This window comes from Anthonomus grandis, chromosome 10 (assembly GCF_022605725.1).
Source record: "Anthonomus grandis grandis chromosome 10, icAntGran1.3, whole genome shotgun sequence".
In the NCBI taxonomy this organism is placed as follows: domain Eukaryota; kingdom Metazoa; phylum Arthropoda; class Insecta; order Coleoptera; family Curculionidae; genus Anthonomus; species Anthonomus grandis.
This window is the reverse complement of record NC_065555.1, coordinates 16,642,390-16,662,077: the sequence shown is the minus strand read 5'-3', so window position 1 is coordinate 16,662,077 and position 19,688 is coordinate 16,642,390. Positions and strand designations below refer to the sequence as shown.

At 30.7% G+C, this 19,688-nt stretch overlaps 1 protein-coding gene across 2 annotated transcripts in view; it reads right to left on the bottom strand.

The window, feature by feature from the left end:
* Nucleotides 1–422: 422 nt before the first annotated feature.
* Nucleotides 423–19,688, bottom strand: part of LOC126741638 (lon protease homolog, mitochondrial) — a 60,003-nt gene continuing 40,737 nt past the window's right edge. For both annotated transcript variants that reach the window (XM_050448151.1, XM_050448152.1), the window contains exons 10-14: nucleotides 11,543–11,747; nucleotides 11,323–11,488; nucleotides 11,082–11,268; nucleotides 987–1,176; nucleotides 423–924 (exon numbers count right to left, since the gene is read on the bottom strand). In XM_050448151.1, coding sequence (XP_050304108.1) covers nucleotides 778–924; nucleotides 987–1,176; nucleotides 11,082–11,268; nucleotides 11,323–11,488; nucleotides 11,543–11,747 — 895 coding nt within the window. In that variant the 3' untranslated portion in view covers nucleotides 423–777. The remainder of the gene's footprint in view (nucleotides 925–986; nucleotides 1,177–11,081; nucleotides 11,269–11,322; nucleotides 11,489–11,542; nucleotides 11,748–19,688) is intronic.

Below are 19,688 nucleotides of genomic sequence, written 5' to 3'. Positions count from 1 at the left end.
TTCTGTATATAACTTTTACTCTTCATGATATACCTTTGCAGATTTATTTACATGTGTGATTACCTACAGTGATTTTCATTAAATTTAGACATTAACAGCCTTCTTTGTGGTAATAACGAAAGCTGACATTGCCTTTTATCTCTTATAGTAAACTAGTTTTTTTTTGTTAATTGGGTATTATAAACGCTTTATTGTAATTAATTTTTAAGAAAATGTTTTACATCGCCATTTGAAATTCAAGAGATTCCTAAATTATTTTCAAGTATTTTCATAGCTGTAACCTTTTAAGTAGAAATCTTCTTTGATTTAACAATAAACCTTAACTTTAAGATCGTGCGTTAATAATTAATAAGGAAATTTCAATATCATTTACCCCTTTTTCTTACCTGAATTTATCGTCATGCTCTAAAAGAAAACAATACTTCAAAAAAATTCCATATGTATATTTTTTGTGGAATATTTAAAAATAACAAATATGTACAAAACGCGGAATAAAAAACATAATAAACCCTTTTTTATTCGACTAATCTAACAGTTTAGGACAGTCTTTTATTTACTATAAATCTGACAACAACCCTGTCCAAGTTGCAAGCTTTTCCTTGCATCCAAGTCAAATCCGTACAAATTGACTATAGTAACAATCTTGTACAAAATATAGACTTCAGCCGCTCGTTCATTCATAAAATCAGTTTGAACCGAATGCCAGGACAGTAAAATTTAATTTGTTTTTTTTTTTAATTAAATAATACCCCTTAAGTAAAAAAATTTAACATCTATTTACTCCTGAAATGCTATGTGGTAAACTTCGTCTACGTGGTTCACAAAATGCACCTCCAGTCCCTCCGTTATGAACTTTGGCAGATCGTTGAAGTCTTTTTTATTCTCGTCGGGCAGAATAATACATTTTACTCCTGATCTTTTAGCCTAAAATTTGCATGTTATATACGACTCATAACCATTTCGTTTATTAAATTTAAATCACTCACTGCTATCGTTTTTTCTTTGATTCCTCCTACAGGCAAGACTTTACCCATAAGGGAAATTTCACCTGTCATCGCCAGGTCCTGCCTGATCGCTTTATTCTTCGCCAAAGACAAGAGAGCTGTGACTATCGTACAACCTGCGCTTGGACCGTCTTTGGGAGTCGCTCCCTCTGGTACATGTAGATGTAGATGGCTAGGAAGAGAAAGAAAAGATGAAACAAGAATAAACTTTCTATCATCGTCACACATATTTTTTAATTAATTAAATAAAATATTTTTACAGACGTAAAACTTGAACATTGGTGTTTATGACTTGTGCTAATTTTAAGAATTTTATCCCCCTGATGATAGACACCACTGTGTCCGAAACATGTTGGGAATTTTAAACTATATGTAAAATAAACAAGTGAAGGGAGACTGTACACTTTTTACAATTTACCTGAGCAAAAAATAAATAATCTTATTTAAAACGTGAATTATTTCTCGTGATCTCAGTTTGGAAGTTTGCTTAATTTATTTTCAGAAATTCTAGCCTTTAAATATCTTGACTTTTGACGACGCTCTTGCTGATAAAAAAAGTTTTGACATCCATTTGAATTTAAGAAAAACAGAAATTATATGTAATAATAATAAAAATAATAATAATAATAATAATAATAATAATAATAATAATAATAATAATAATAATAATAATAATAATAATAATGTTTATTTTCAAATGCAATATCACAAAAGAAATACAAGTAATTTTAATAAACATTGGTTCGGCAATAAATACCTATTGCCCCAAGCCCTCAGGAGCTAGTACGCTGTGCGAGGACTTGCTGGTATTTTTTTCGCCTTAATATAAACCTAAACTGCAAAACAAACAAACTAAACTATGAATCTATTGCACAAAAAAAGAAAAATAAAACCCTAATTTTATTTTCTATACCAACGCATAAAAATTAATTAATACTCATAAAACTAATTAAAACAAAAAAAAAACAAACAATTCAACAAAACATTTTTATAACAGGACTACCAAACTAAAGACCTACTATATTTTGTGTGAACTATACTGTATATAGTTCTTTGAAAAACTGTTTCTATCGTACTGCACCAAAGCAAGATATAGTCAAGATTAAAGGACCATATAAGTGGACATGTTAATTTCTAATATTTACCAAACCATCAATAAGCTGTCTATTTTGAAGAATAATAGATTTTTTTAATCCTACTTTTAACCAATCCCAGTGAGTTGCTACCTAGAATAACACCTCTCATTTCTACTGGTAAAAAATTATAACATCTGGTAAGAAGATAAGTAAAACAATGTTGCCATATTGTAGAGGTTTATGAGGAATTCTGTTGACGATTTCTTGTATTATACTGATGGGTAATTAATGACATTTTTGACTTATATTTAAGGAGTGTCTTTTCAAATGGGGATATCTACATCTTATCTTTTTTTTCAGGAAATCAAAAAAACTGTTAGAACAAATACGAAAATATTTGCGGATAAGTGGTTTTACTGTTTAGAAAGAACATAAACCTACTATTAAAATACAATGTTCAGAAAAAAATCATGCCTTTTAATTTTGATGTTGGAAATTTCCGAAAAATGTAGAATATCCTCTTTTGAAAAATCCATTTCAATTAATCCCCTTTTGTCTTGAACTAATTGTAAATATCCCCTTTTGTTTTGTTTATTATTAGTAAGAAGTATGAGTTTTCGTTTTAACTACATTTTATCAGGATAATAAAAAATGAAGCAGATCTTTAATCTTTTTACTAATTAATTTATTACAAATATCTTAAAGGCTCTCAAAAATAAACAAAACACAAATTCTAGGTCAAAACAACAAAATATTAGTGATCAGAAGTTGAAAATTAGTTAAACTTTTATTTCACCTATATCATTGTAAGACAATCACACATATTTTCCATTTCGGGGTTTGATTGTACCTTGGAAGCACTATTTGGATCATAAATTATTAATTTTTTGTACCACTGTAGTTCTTCCAAATTAAACCACTTATCACCAAACTGTTTGTTCAGCATGTTTTTTATGTCCTTTTTTTTGTTCTCGCTTAATGAACGTAACCCCAACTTCAAATTATCCCATGACAAAGGGTGCCTCTTTCCCTTTTTAAGAATTGTTACAGGTTTTTCCAACGGATTCTCAAATCTATAGTTCTCATAGCATTTTAAATCAACGGTGTAATAACCTCGAACCTTTTTTTTAGTAAAAATCATTCGTTTAAATTTCTGGATACCATCCACTTTTTTATAATATTCCTCCAAGCTTTTTACATCTTTTAGAATACAATCGTGCCCCAATAATCTTAGTGTGCCAATTTTTTTAAAAATGTCATTATATTCCTCTTTGGTGGTTATTACAAGATGCTTTCTAATTTCTTTCTCCAGTCGACCGAAAACCCGGCCTGCTGGTAGAAAACTGTGGCCTCGTACTGGAAAAAATAATGTTTTGTCCTTAAGATATCTTGGGGAGTCATTCAAAAGGTAGAACAGGAGCCCACTTCGGTAGAACCTCTTGCTGATTGTGACTCATCCCATGAGTAAAAAACAGGATCTTTTGAATCTAAAGGTACAAGACAAAAATTGTATAAACTGAGCTGTCTGGCATAAAAGGCACCTTGTATGGGGGTCCTAGGCAAACATTGAACCTGTTGTAGGTCAAAACATACAGAATGACTGTTGTCCTCTTTTTTTCTCAGATAGTCGTAAAATGCATTTGCACGGAGTTTAAGTATCCTCTTTTCTGTTATTAACTGTTGCTTTTTGGCCTTATCTTTCTCGTTTTTTATTTTATTACGCCATAACACGCAGATATTGCAAGCATCCGTAGCTGGAGATGCAAATCCGATATTGAATTCTCCTATAAAAATTTTATAAAACATTGTTTTTTTAACTTTGAAATCATCCGTCACAGAACTATTATAAAGTTGCCATAATTTCTTTGCATTTAATTATGATGACAAGTAAATCCTTTTTGACTTTTGTCGGCCATAATGACTTTCTTGTGCAGGAATTTTATTTAAAAATAAACGAAGGTTTTTTGTTTTCGTTGCGATTACCATACCTATTTCCACCTCGGTTTTCTGCCGGCGTTTTTCTTTATGTAATCTTTTACAAAGGTTCTCTAATCTTCTTTTTGTAATTCCAAAAGCAATAATAAATAATTTTTTACATACTACAATCACACGTTTTTTCTTTGAAAATAAGTGATACTGGTAGCTCATTCCTATTCTTGACATGTGATTTTGCCGCATAGTTTCCCTTTCTTTGTGCATCATAAGGCGTTATTAATCGGGATAAAAATATATCTTGCTCTACCTTCGTTTCCCATTCGTAAAGCTTTTTTTTATTTTTCATCACCAATGACAAAGGAATAGTAGCACACTTAAATTTAGTTTTACCAGAACGATGTAAATAAGTAATCTTGAAATCCGTACACAGAAGATCTTTATCAACATATCTACAAAAAATATATCACTAGTACTATAACAGATCTAAATAGCTACACAACAGATAAATACTGCTGTAGCGAAGTTTCGCACCCGAGAAATCGGTCCGCTAGCAGCAGCACTCGTTGCAATTGGGAATATATTCAGACGATGACGATGCTTTGTTGCCACGTTTAAAATTTATCCGCGTGATACTCCAGGAAACGTACAGTTTACTACGCAAAATACAATGATAGTGGGATTTCATTTATTTTTATAGATTTTTGGGTGCTGATTACGAATCCGGAATATTCCAAAAAATAATAATCCCGAATCACCCCGTTTTAAGCCCCTAAAGGGGGTAGTTTTTGGTTTTTTTGTGAACGTAGCATTTCCTGTACATTTTACAAAAAAAAACCCTTATAGTAAATTAGAGATGACTCTATTTCCTACAAAAAAGTCCCCGACAGCATATGTCCATCAACTACTGTTTATCGAGAATGGCGCCCCAAAGTTGACTACTTTTTAAAAAACATGCTTTGGATAAAAAAATTTTCTCTCGTTAATGCAAATGGGAGTTTTAAATAATATGTACATATTTTTTACTAAAAAGTATAAACATTTCTACATACAGGGATACAAAATAGTTAGGGATCTTAAATATTAAATGTTGTTAAATTAATTTTACAGAAAAAAATAATAGAATATCATTGGTATTTATCTTAGTCATGTTTTAAATTTTTGATTTTTTGCTTCACATTATACGAGTTCTTTCGGCACCACTTACAAAACTTATATAAATTCGTATGCACAAGTTTTGTTAACAAAAACATTTTGTGCTCATAGCACTTATGACTATTTGATCCCAACCAATTTAAATTTCTGGACAAAATTTTATTTTTTATTTTCGTCCCTACAAACTCATGGTGCCCAATTTTCTTAAATTCATTAACAAAAATTCTCATTGATTTTTCAACCACCACTGAAACATCATCGGTCGGATAGACCAAGTATGTAGTTTCATGACCACGGTAGTTTTTATTTAATAAAAATAATTGAGATGGTTCACTTAAATATTTATTTAGTTTTAGAGAAGTTGCACAAACGGAAGAATTGAACTTTTCCAAAATCTTTTTTACTAAATACCCAGCATAATAGGTGTTAGCACAGTCTTCTAAAGAATTTGTGGAATTTGTACTTAACAGTTTGTCTACATTTATATCACAATTTTCCGAAATGTCTTCCCTCTCATATTCAAGTTCTGCTGGCATATTTGTTGGATTTTCCGCTTGGTTTTTCTTTTCATCAATTAAAATTATCTGTTTGTCAGTGTTAATTTCACAATTAGACAACTGTCTGTAACAATTGACTGTTTTAATCCTAAAAAACAAGCGGAAAGATCTTGCTGTTGGGTTTAGGTTCCAACACCCACGCTGCCGAGCCATTGAAAAAAAATTTTCCAGAAAATCTTGGTTTAACCGATTTGCTAATAAATTTTTGATCTTCGTATAAACCTGTAATTGCATTTATTGATTGAACCAGTCCATTAAAACACGGTGGTCTATTTTTTATCGTTTCCCTGACATTTTTTTTCTTATTTAAAGCTACACTTACTTTTAGCAACGATTCAAATTTTTTTTTCCTTTTGTAAGATATCCAAAACCGACAAATTTTGGTCACTAATTCCGCAACTAAATGGATTTTTTGTATATAGGCGTTTGCTGTTCAATGCGTCAAATAAATTGTTTATATTTTGTATAAAGTCTGCAGTATTAGTGCCCATTTCTCTACTAATTCCTTTTCTACGCAAGTTCTTACGGCGGCAGCCATAGTGTTAGAAAAAACCTGTAAAGCTAATTTACAAGACATCTATTCAAATGCATTTGGATTAATGTGTTTATCCGTAATTTTTGGCAAAACTCGTGCCGATTGAGATGATTTATTAATATTATATGTTTGCTTAATAATTTCAAAACTTATTTTTTTATTAAGGAATTCAAAGGATCCTATAAGCCAGTTATTCCGAATGCTTTTGAAAATATGTGGGACATGCTAATGAAAAAATTTTATGTTTATTGCAGTGAAAATAAGCTTTGTCTTTAGTTACCCCTAATAATTTCATGGCACCTCTATTATTACTGCCTTGATCACAAACTAAAGCAAGTGGTAAAAATCCCATGGCATCTAATTTGGTTAAAATATAAATAATTATTTATTTTAAATTTTCCTTTGCTACTGAATTTTGTGAAAAAAAATAAGCCAAAGGAAATTTCCAAGAGTAATAAATACCTTTGATGGAAAAGACGAGCGCATGATTGGCCTTTTTTTCGATTCTTCCTAAAGGTCCCAAGTCCTCAAAACCCTCGATTAAATCCAATTTTCTGTTAAACTCTAAATTTTCTTTTAGGCTAATTTCATCAAATGCCACAAGACATTTTTTCTCATTGCGAGTCATAACAGAACATTTCTGTTTTAAAAATTTTTGAATGTTATCATCTATCAGCTTCTGGCAATTCGGTTAATCCATCTATAAATTCATTATCCTTGTTGTTTTCACACTGATTATCCAGTTTTAAGCACTTTTTGGAAGATACAGGAGAACTAATCTCGAAGAGTGAACATCCTCTATTGGCAAATGTTCTTTTTGGAGTCAGAACTTTTAGGCTGGTTTCGGTATCACTAATGAAGGGACTACATGATAAGAGAGATATATCAAGAGCTGATATGCGGTGTGACCCATTCAGATAGGAATCATTCCTTTCTCAACCATTCTTTTTTTAAATGATAAATAATAATAATAAAATGTCCTACCATTGGACAAAATTGTAAATTTTTATTCCAGCTTTTAAGGTACTCTTTGATACTTTTTTCAAGTCAAAAATTGATATATTTTTTATTAACAATTTTTTGATAAAAAAAACTTCACCATTGTATTAAGTAAACCTTAAAATACCTGTAACCAAAATTTCATAAAAATACAAGGTGTACTTTTAAATAAAAAAATTACTAATCTTAAAATTTAAAAAATCACTAAGCGCATAGTCCAGAAAAAGCGCCCTTTATCGACAAGTCAACAATAATCAAATATAACAATAGTCAAATATATCTTTTTATTACTGAAAATAATAAACACAACAGGTAAACAAACCATCTTATAGGTATTTAAAGGTGCTCTTAATCCAATGGAGTTTTTTTTAACTAAAAAATCGCTTGTAAAAAATATGAATTTTTGACTAGGAAAAGCATCGTAGAATGTCTTAAAAACTGGAATGAAAAATTGAAATTTTGTCCCACATTTCATTACTGGACTATATGCTATGTCCCATATTTTCGGTTTTTATATACATTTAGGTATATTATTATTAGAATATTCAGCACTAAAAACACAATAAATTGAGGATTCTCAAAAATTTGAATATTAGACTTTGGCAAGTTATTTAAGTTTTTCTTTTCCTGTAAAAAGTACTAAATGTGACTTAAATATTCTTATCGTCAAAAATAATAATAAGTTAGAATTTGATATTTATAGAGATGAAACACACACTTTTAGATGCATAACTAATGAATATAACCATTGTTTCCAACATAAAATGGCTAGCACTCATTTCTTAGTACGTCGTTTAGTCTCATTTCCTCTAAATAGTAACAAATTTAATAAAAAAAAGGCAATTAAATAAACTTTTAGGGTCAATAGCTATGACCATTATTGAGAAGTTATTCTTAAAAATTTACCACATTTTAAAAAGATGAAAATAAGCATATGGTATCGCAACTTTCTTTGCGATACCATATGATCCTATCTTGACAAAAGGGTTCAATGGGGTTTCTAAAGACTTAGGTCTAAAAGTGACCTATCAAAGTTCGGCCAAATCAATAAATCTTGTAGGAAAACCAAAAGATAAAATGAAAACCAATAAAAATCCGTCCTGATTGAAAAAATTCAAGAATAAAAATTATGACACGCTGGTTGGGTGTATTACAACATTTTATACAACAACCCCTGTACAAGTTTGATCACTGTATAGGAAGGGTACAGGAGAAAAACGGTCTAAGTCAAATTTTATGATTTTGAGATAAAGCAATTTTATACTTTAAAACGCTACATAAACTAAAGTATTTGTATTTCAAAATGCTCTCTTTACCAACTAATTATCTAAGACCTTTAATTCATAAACTGAAAGCATTTAAAAATATAATTGATAAAAAAATCAACAATTTATTGGTAATTGGGGTGACTTGGCCTGTTTTTCCCTGAATTTTGTTTTTGGAGGTATGTTTATTTCACTTAACAACCAGCTGTATGCCTACATAAATAATATAGTGAAACAAAACTAAACTGAAAAATATTCTTCGGTATTCTGAGATGAATTTCGATCACCTAAAATGGAAAATTAATAAGTCTATTAGTGTAAGAAAATAAACAAGATATTTTGTGTTTACTTTGAAAGTTGCTATATAGCAAAGACTTTCCCATATTCCCAATTAATTATGCACCAGTGAGGTAAAATAATCTTGAGATTCTTTTCCACAGAACTTTTTTAAACTCTGCAAATTGGCAAATTTTTCGGACGAAATTGGTGTTGGCCCTGGAGCGAATACGAAAAATTATAAAGTCAAGGTAACAGTATAATGAGTATAAGTTTACCTGCATAAGATATTTCGGGAAAAAGAAATTGGCTATTTGTCTCCAAATTTTTGAGAACAAGAGGTTTTCTATCCATCACGAATGCACTGTGTTTCTATACTTAATTAATTTTGAAACTTCGAACTGCCTTATAGGCTGAAATGGAAAGCTAGCTTTTCTCTTGTAGAATTTATTTAAGTGTTCGGTCTACTTTTGTGTTGATTGCCTTCTGTAAGACGTTCCACTACAAAGGGTGAAGGTTTTCTTCTGGAAGATTGAACGAGGTCATATAATTCCTTCATTGTTTCAACTCTGGCTTTCTGATTGATGATTCCCATATTTTTATTTTTGTCCTTATAAGAATGGCCTCTAATAGGGAAAGTAACTCGAACGGAATCAAATCTTTTTGTTGGTGAAGAAGATTATGCAAGTAGCGAAAAAAGGTGTAATTCTTGTTTTGGCCACCGCAAGAGTTACAAAACAAATCCAACTCTCTTATGTTTAAATCAAGGTGATTATACACAAAATTATTCAGTAGAGAAGAAATATCATCACTACCATTTTTGGCAACGGTTTCTGGGTATACATAAAAAACACTTCTTCAGTCAGGAGAGAAGTCACAGAGAACATGTACGTTGAACATATAAATGGACAACTGCCGTTTATAGTATACGTCATTGGAGGAATCTTGGGGATAGAAAAATATTTACCAAAGTCTATACAGATTGACTCGTACATTTGATTTACGACTTGAAAGCTTTCATTGTTTTTTTAATTGAATAAAATGATTTCGCTTTACATAAATGCAGGTCATGCAATGTGGCCAGTTCTTTTATTTCAGCTATTATGTCTTCCTTAGCTCGATTTATTTTTTGTTTTTTATTTGTAGACGAGTGTACAGGTGTTTCATTGCTTTTTTCTTTCTCATGCTCGAGACATTTCATTTTAGCTAGGTACTTGTCACATGTGCTGTATGTGTCTGTTCGTGGGTAACCAAAAGCTATATTAAAATCTGTGGTGAAAATGGTCCTATATGCATTTTTTTGAACATTTCCCACATTTTTTTTATATTGAGCTCTTCAGGCAAATATTTCTTCTGAGAGTCGTTGGTACTATAATGACTGCCTCTGCCTTTAAATGATGATATACGCTCTTTAATTTTATTACGGGTATTATCAGACAGTTTTAATGGTCTTTTGTAGTGTTTGCCTCTTTTCTCGCTTGGAGGCATGCCGGTATTTTTCAAAGAATTAAATAAATACTCAATTCTACATTTTATAATGCCATGTAAAGCTACAAACTCATCTCGATAAACCTTCAACTCAGTAAGATTATTTTTATATAAATATCTAATCTTATAAAGAGCAACAACATCTCTTAAACGAGCATTGTCTTCATCTAACCGAGGTCATCTATTTTTGACTGGAACAATAGTAATAAGGCCACATAAATAGGAATTTTGTATATCAGTTGACTCTAAAAGATAGAAACTCCATATAATATATTGCTTACCCTCTGCAGGAATCTTTTTGGAGCACTGTAAACCTTGCAACCTTAATCTCTTAATTTTCCATGTTTGGGCCTCTTTTTTGTAGAAGACACCATCTCACAATTACTTAAGTCACTTTCCATGCTAGAACAAGACTCCTAACGATGTTTATTAATAAAAAAACATAAAGAACACTGATAAATCGACACGAAAACGATTAAAATGGCGACCGCAACGCTAATACTGCTAAACTATCTAAATAGACAAGTGTAAACGCGACTTAGCCCGTTTTTGCTCGGTGTCGCATAGACTTATCACGTTATTCCCCTGTACGGGATAATTTTCTAATTTAATAACTCCTGACTTTTCGTGTTCTCGCCGTAGGAGGTTTTTTTAGAACAAAATTTCGGAAATTTTCTATCGGGTGATGTTCATCAATATCTCAATTTCGTTAAACTTGACTTAGCCCCTGTACCCTTCATATGATAAAACTTATTTCCTTAAATTAATCGATATTATTTCCTTAAATCTCTTACCTATTTAACAAAAACTTATTATCAGGTTCATGTTTGTTCAGATAGTTTCTCGCGACGGTAAGGGCAATCTTGGCCGACTCTTTCATAACGTCGCCAAGATGCCCGGTTAGCTCTAAACTACCTTCTCCCTCCTTATCTGGTGACGATTGTCTTCTCGTTGTTGTTTCCACGTACAAAGTAGAACCACCTGTGAATTTACCGTTAAAAAATACTTGTTTAACCTGTAAATGTAACAATTTACCCATGGCTGTCCAAGCTAATCCCATGACCACCCCCGGTGGGGTAGTAGGGTACATCCTGTCATGGGTAAACATCGGTTTCCCGACGAATTCTTGAAGGTTTTTCCCGCTCACTTGTATGAATTGAGTTTCGTCTTTTACTACTTTATATGCTACTTTTCTTACAACCTTAAAAGAATTAATTTTTCTTATTTATTCTCTTTTTTTTTGGTTTCTTCTTACCTTCTCAATATGTTTTTGTAGATTCCTAACCCCACTTTCCCTACAATAGTTCCTAATAAGTATGTTTAAGGCTTCGTCTTCCACTTTGATTTGATCGTCTTTTAGGCCACTGTCCCTCATAGCTTGCGGTAGTAGATATTGGTTGGCTATGGCCAGTTTTTCTTCGGCCACGTAACCCGACATGTCAATCATTTCCATTCGGTCTCTATAAATAAATTGAAATTAAAAAAATAATCTTAAAATTTGGTGTAAAACAGAAGAATAACAGAAAAATCCTTATACTTAATTATATATTTTTCTAATATGATTTATGATTAGAGACATTTTAAAACTGTTCAAGCCAGATGGATCCTCCATATGAAAAAAAAAATCCCGATGTTTCTTGAAACCCAAAACAAAATAATTTCTTTACTTAAAGAGTTAAGCTGTTAGTGATTTTAATATTTGGCATAAAGATTACAAAATGGGGAAGTCTTTATCTCCAAGAAAAAATGCATGTAGGTCATTTAGTTAAATGTATTATGCATTTCGGCTGTGTAAACAGCCATCATCAGATACAGAATATCACAAAAAATATATACATTCAACAAATAAAACTCAAAAAAACTACCCGTTATCGGGAATAAAAACAACAATAAATAAAAGTTTATTTATTTGTGTTTATTTATTTATTTATTACCCTTTTATTAACAATACGATGAATTGTGCCAACCAGTTTATTATACACGATCCAATACTTCTAGAATATGCAATTGCCATAGAAATTGGGTCATGTCTAAGATTCGTGTCTATTTTATAAGATCATGTCTATTTTTAAAATAACTAAATTGGTTTCCAGGCATATTAATTTATTATATAGCGTGTCCACTTAGTATTCCCTTTCTCCATTGTGGCTGTAATTTTAAATCAAAAAAATTCAATTTTTTTGGTGTACAGAGGGTGAAGAAAGCTACATTTTAAAATTGTTTTGACTCATACAGGGTGTTCAGAAAAGGCGTGGCAGTAGAAATTTATGTTTTTTTAGAATGGAAGACCTTATATATTATTTGATTTTTAGATCATTCGTAAAATTCAAAGAAATTTCATGCCATGCATGTCATACATAAAAAATAAAAAAAACACAAATATTTTTCGTATAAATCGAAAAACATCAAGAGCTGCAGGAAGGAGATGAAGAGCGAAGAATGGCATTTTGTTTTGAAATGATGGAAAGAGCAAATAATGATAGGAATTTTTTAAGAAAAATTTGTTTTACCGATGAATGTACATTTACCCTCAACAATGAACCAAATGTTCAGAATTGCCGGTATTGGAGCCAAGAAAATGAACATCGCTTTGCTCATACTCGGACACAATATCCCCAAAAAACAAATGTATTCGTGGGATTTATCGGACACCATATCATTGGATCCTTTTTTATGGACTATAACCGTTGATTGAATATTTGGGAAGATACGCAACCTTATGGGCTAAAGCGTGACCGCAAATATGCGTGAAAAATAGATGGCGATTCTCTCCAGTATGCGCGAAAATAATTTCGTCTGTCGCTTCTCATTAGTAATCGGCCGATCATCCCTGAGTCGTGTGGGAGAGTTTTTGCATAGGTTCGTGTTTGCCGTATTGCAATTTGGTAGTTGTTAAAAAATTTTCTTGGATATCATAATCACAAATAGAATAGATATATGTAAATGTGTTTAGTTTGTGAGACAATGGCTCCTTTAGGCAAAATTAATCAGTGTGCGTATCGTGGGTGCAATAATGTAAGAAAATGTAAAAACAATGTTCTCAGTTTTTTCAAATTTCCGATTTTAAAACTGGTGTTGCTTAACCAATGGATAGAAAATATAGGCAATGCGGAAACATATGTTATGGATGAAAATTTATTAAAAAACAAAGTGGTTTGCGAGAAACATTTTGACAAAATATATATTGCAGTAAGTAATAAGCGAAAGAGACTTCTAAAATCAGCTGTACCAATTTCATGGAAACGTATTATTTTTGATACTTTACTTCCAAATTAGTGTTATAAATTTACTCTAAATTATAGAACCGGCCTTTAGAAACATAATTTCTTTGCCTGATACCTCATGTAATGCTCAAAGCCTTGAGAGTTTAGATGCAAAAGTTTCATCAATAAATTGGGAAAATGGTAAGTAAAGATTATTATAATATTACTTAAACTTGACACTTCATTTTTTATAGGCAGATTTTTTTAACTGTTGTATTAAAAGTACATGAGTGGGTATACTTTTAATGCTCATTCTCGTGCTCGCATTACTGAAAATATTCCTATTTGCCCTTTTGCATATTTTCAAACCCTTTTACAAGTTGGTGACAAACCTTACCTATTACAACGATAATTATTATATTACTTACATATAGACAGGATAATTCTTTTAATGCACAAATGTAAATGAACGATAGATCTCATCATTTTAGGACAAAAAGTTTGTTTGTTTTTTATCAAAATTTGGAAATGCCTATTTATTTAAAAAAAGCTTCGCTTTTCAAAAAAAGTTCTACAGCAAACAAATTGTTTAAATTTAACAGGTCACTTAATTTGCTAACAGAAGATGTTAAAGACGTACCACAAATATTTTTGGGCGGGATAAAAAAGCTTTTTATGAAAATTAGGATTTTCATATTTTTTTATTTATAGGGTCCGCTAATTATTTTTTGGTTTGAAACTTTTTTAAAGATTTTAGATATTAGAGTAAATGTTTCAAAAAGCAAATTACAGAAATGTAACGTTACAGGGAAGCAATACAGCAATTGTACACAAATAAATATAAGCTATTTGCAATACTCTATCCTTGTAATGTTTTTGTTTTAGCGGACACCATCAAAACTTATTCCAGAAAGAGAAATCCAGCAGTTGACGATAATAATGATGAGGCAGATATAAATTTATTTATTAATAGTGTTAAGCGTTTATGTACCACCCCCGAAAACCCTGTAACTGAAAAAAAAGAATTATGTAAAATAACAAGCCCAGAACGACAGGCAAATGAACTATGTCAAATATCAAGTCCCTCATCCACAAAATCCGATATAAAAAAACAGTTGGGTGCTGTACATTTTAAAATAGATGTTTTAAAAGACCAAATTAGGGCTAAAAGAATGCAAAATATCCGTTTAAAAAGAAAAAGAAATGTAAATACAAATATTTTGGATATGTTTAAAAATAAAAGCCCCACTTTAAACACGTTTCTTGGTATGCAGTTAGCAACTCGGAAAAGAAACATTTGGAAGTTAGATGAGAAACATTTAGCTCTTTCCATCTATTATAAATCTCCTGGCTGCTATAAATATTTAAGAAATAATTTATTTTTTTCTCTTCTATCAGTCCGCACGATTCAGTCATGGTTAAAAATAAATAATTTAAAAACAGGTTTAAAAAATGAGTTGACAAAAAAACTTTTTCTAAAAGTAAAAACAATGGATAAAACAGAGCGCGTTTGTGCTGTCCTATTTGACGAAATTTCATTAAAACCCAAACTGGACTATAATAAAGTGTATGATTATATCGAAGGGTACGAAGATCTAGGTTTCCTTGGACGCAAAAATTCGTTAGCCAATACTGCACTGGTCCTTTATTTAAGAGGCATGTTTGGGAACCGGAAAATTCCCCTATGTTACTTTACATGGAATGGACCAGTTAAAGGTGAAGATTTATCAAAAATAATAAAATATGTTATAAGGACATTTAAAAAATTAACTCTAATACCAGTTGCGTTGGTATGCGAGGAACAAGCAACAGATATGCCTTTAATATTTTACGATTTTTGATGTACCTCACTTGTTAAAGTCATTACGAAATAATTTTATGAACCCTAAATTAAAATTTAAAATCAATGAAAATTTTGTTTCTTGGTTTGATATTATAAAAACTTATAATATTGATAAAAGGAGTTCTACCACCAGAACTTTAACAAAAATAACCGACGCACATATTAAACCTAGCACATTTCAAAAAATTAGAGTTAAATACGCAGCTGAAGTTTTTTCAAACTCAGTTGCTGCTGCTGTTAAATCAGCTGCTCAATTAGGCATGTTGAAAAGCGAAACTGCTTACGATACGTCTATGTTTTTAAAAACCATAAATAAGATTTTTGATTCATTAAATAGCAACACATTATCAGATGCCAACCATGATAAAAAAGCATTGTCTCTTAAAAATCCAATTGGATTAAGTAATCTTAAATTTGGTCTTGAATACTTTAAAACTATTGCTGTTTTTGAAAATGAGAAAAAAAGAAATAATATACATTGTATTAATGGATTTATTTGGACCCTTACATCGGTTTTGCGGCTATGGGAATATTTATCTGAAATATTTCAGTGTACATTTATTTCGACAAGTCATCTTAATCAGGATCATCTTGAAAATTTATTTTCTATTATAAGAAATAGGTGTGGATACAATCCAACTCCCTCTGTCCAACAATTTAGAGTTTCTTTGCAATATAACATCTACATTAGGTTACAAAATGCAATAGAAACAGGAAATTGCGAAGATCTGCAAGATTGTTTGAACTTTATTAAAGCACCTTCATCTAAAAGAGCTTTGGATGAAAAAGTTAAGTTAGATGAAGAGGTTAATACAGCTTCTTCCTCTAACTGCGCTCGAACCAAAGGCTCTCAAACTATTAAAGATTCTGGTATTATTAATTCTACAAATAACTGTAGTGAAAATATTAGCGAAAATATAAGTTTAGAGACTTGCTCTAATACATATGTGGCGGGATATTTTGGATATAAAATCTTGGAAAAATTAAAATGCAATAATAACTGTGAAGAATTTCTACTAAAAAGAGATATGGAAATAAGCGATGATAGAGAAATATTTCTACTTAATAAAGATTATGCGTGTCTAAGTTACATCTCTAGCTTAAAAAAGCCTTCTGATGAATTTTTTGCTTTGACAAAAAACTTTATGGTTAAATTTAATTCTCTTTTTGAAAACGTAAAGCTAGCGAACGGTATTTTTAAGTTAATGTTTAATTTTTTTAAATGAAATAGATATACATTCCATTCATTTATGTCCGCAGCACATTGAGCAGTTCATTAAGTTATTTTTTAAAACAATGGTGTATAAACAATTAAAATGGGAAACTGAGAAATACTTTAAGTTAAATCAAGAAAAAAAACAACAACAGAAAATAAAAAAACAGCACAGAAAGGTTCGCATTTTTTCAAAGAAATGAAATATATATACAGGGCGTTTTAGGACAAACTTACGCAGTTATTTTCAAAATATAATAATTTATATGTATTTAAATGCTAAGATAGACAGCTAAATTCTATACATCTACATCTTAAATAAATTTTGCTGCAGAGCTTCTTCCCAAAATTGGCCGTTTTTGGTTTTAAGAAATTTTTACGTGGATTTTTTTTAAAAATCCAGGGTCTTGTCTACTAAATCCATAGTAACACTAGTTTAGACAAGTTTTCGTCACAGTCTTTAAAAAAAGTTAATTTGGACAAAGTCTTGATTTTTCTAGGAATTTTCTTTACTTGGTGCCCTCCTACTTTTATGCAAATCAGCGTGCACGAGTTTTGATAAAACACGTGTTTTTGGGATTCCTTTGAGTACATAGTAACACTAGTTTAGATAGTTGCCACCCCTACATAGTCTTAAATAAAAATTAATTTGTAATTAAACTCGTACACGCTGATTTGCATAAAAGTAGGAGGGCACCAAGTAAAAAAAAATCATTAAAAAATTAAGATTTCATCGAAATTTATTTTTTTAAGTTAAGTATAGTTTAAGTTATGTATATTTTTTAGTCCATGAGAAAATAAAAAGGAGACTAAAAATACCAAAAAATTATTGCAAAAAAAATATGATATGCATTTTACATTAGTTTCTTAGAAATATCCGACCGGTGTAAAAAAGTAGGCCGGTGGCCCGGAGCGGTAACTTTATGGCTGGCATTTTATGGATAACTTCACACAAACTATAATTTCTCACTTAAACACAACCTGGTTCTGTCATTTACTCTGAAAATCTAATTTATACAGGCGATTTTAAGTGAAATATTAATGTATAATAACGACGATTCTGTCAAGCTGCAAGGCGATATTATTATATGAATTAAATTTTTTTTGATTAATTTATTAGCAGTTCTAAAATTGACAGAATAGATGTAAACAGTCAAAAACAAAAAGCAGGTGTTACCACAGATTTAACTAGCTACGCGAGCGTAGTTAAATCTGTGGTGTTACCTTTTAAATTTTACTTTTAAATTATGAATATATGTTGTAGATTTTAGGTTATAGGTTTAGCTTGTATTTTATAATTTATGGCTTTTGTTATAATTTTCCATTTTTTGTGATACTTTTTACTTTACATATACCCAATCCAACTGTATATTCTTTATATATGATTACTTACTTTCCTAGTATTTGTAAAGGTTAAATAAATAAATAAAATGTACCTAAATTAAAAAAATAAATAAATGTACTTATTAAAAATTAACTCTTCTTATTTATCTATATATTGATTTTTCTTATATTAATTGTTTATAATATTTTATAATTAAATGATGGAAACTTTAAAAACGACATATTAGGTATATAGTTTGCGAAAATTCAAAAGCGAGCCCGCTAAAAGTGATCATCCTGTATATCATATACATACATACATAGATAATAATGTGTAATACACAAATTATATATTTAAATTTGGTCTTATACTTAAACTAGTCATAAATTAGTAGCAGTAGCATATCTATGTAAGTCCCCATATACCTACTAAATAAAATATTATAAACGGAATAACGATCGTAATGCTAAAACTCCCATTCATGTGTTATTTTGCTTCACAACCGTTCGGTTTTTTAATTTCGCCGCGGAGCGTCGCCACCTCTCAACTTTAAAATTGCTGGCTAAACCGAGTAACTCGTTGAGTGCCGCGGGCACGCTATAATACATGGCATTTGCGTATCTTCCCAAATATTCAATCAACGCTATAACCTAACAGCTGAAACCTATTTGGACTTATTTCAAAATCAAATTGGACCCGTCTTGGAAGAAGTTGTTCAGGAAGATCAAATGATCTGGTACCAAATGGATGGTTGCCATAATGCCCGTATGGTAAGAGAGTGCTTGGAAAAAACTTTTAACGGCAATATTATTGGTCCACGGTACCGGATACTTTGGCCAGCCAGGTCATCTGATCTTTCACCGAATGACTTCTTTTTGTGGGATCATTTAAAAAGTGTTATCTATAAAAGTGTAAAATTTGAGAATCTAAACCAGTTAGAAAACGCTATTTCGTTAGAATGTAATAAAATTTCTCAATATCAACTTAGTAACATTAGAAATGAATTTTATGATCGGTTAGGATATTGTTTAGATGTTAATGGGGGGTTGTTTGTACATTTGATTAATTGATATTTTCTCCTCTATTATTTTTAAAAAAGTTATTGTATTTTATTTTATTTTTCCACACTTAGTAAAATATCAGGAGTTCTGTTCTCTCTTTTTTCGGATCTATTTTCGATCTTCTGAGTTAAACATTTACAATTATTTATTGCAATGTGTTTGAACTCGAATTTACTAACAATAGGTTTAACGGTTGAAATGGACCAGATAGGCTTGATGAGAAAATAAACTGAAAATATTTCAGATACTGTTATTGGTTTAATTAAATTCTAAGTATGATAAAATTATTTTTTTAATAATCGATAATAATAATTGTTATTGGTTTAACTTCATCGTTATATTAAACAAAAGTTTAGATAAAAAAGTAATGTTAACGTGTCTTACTTTGAATGTATGCTTGTAAGACTGATAAAACGAAAAAAAAAACATTTCTTGTATTCAGCTGTACGTCAGATTGGACAAAGCCTTATAACAAATTGTTTGCTGGTGGCTGGTGTCTGGTTTTACCTGAACCGAAAATTTGGTAATTTTGCAATTACATTTAATGAATAATTCAAGATTCGCTTATTACAATTTTTTGAAACTTTGCACGAGGGTTTGCCAGATTGGTCTCTTCAAAAAGCTATCTTACATTTTTTCTGTAAAATGTACAAGGAAGCCAATAATTGACCCCCTTAAAATTTACGTCGGATTGCCTATGTTCCGCTCGGCGACGCACCACCCGGCAGATCTATAGCCTCTTAAAGTAGGAAAAAGT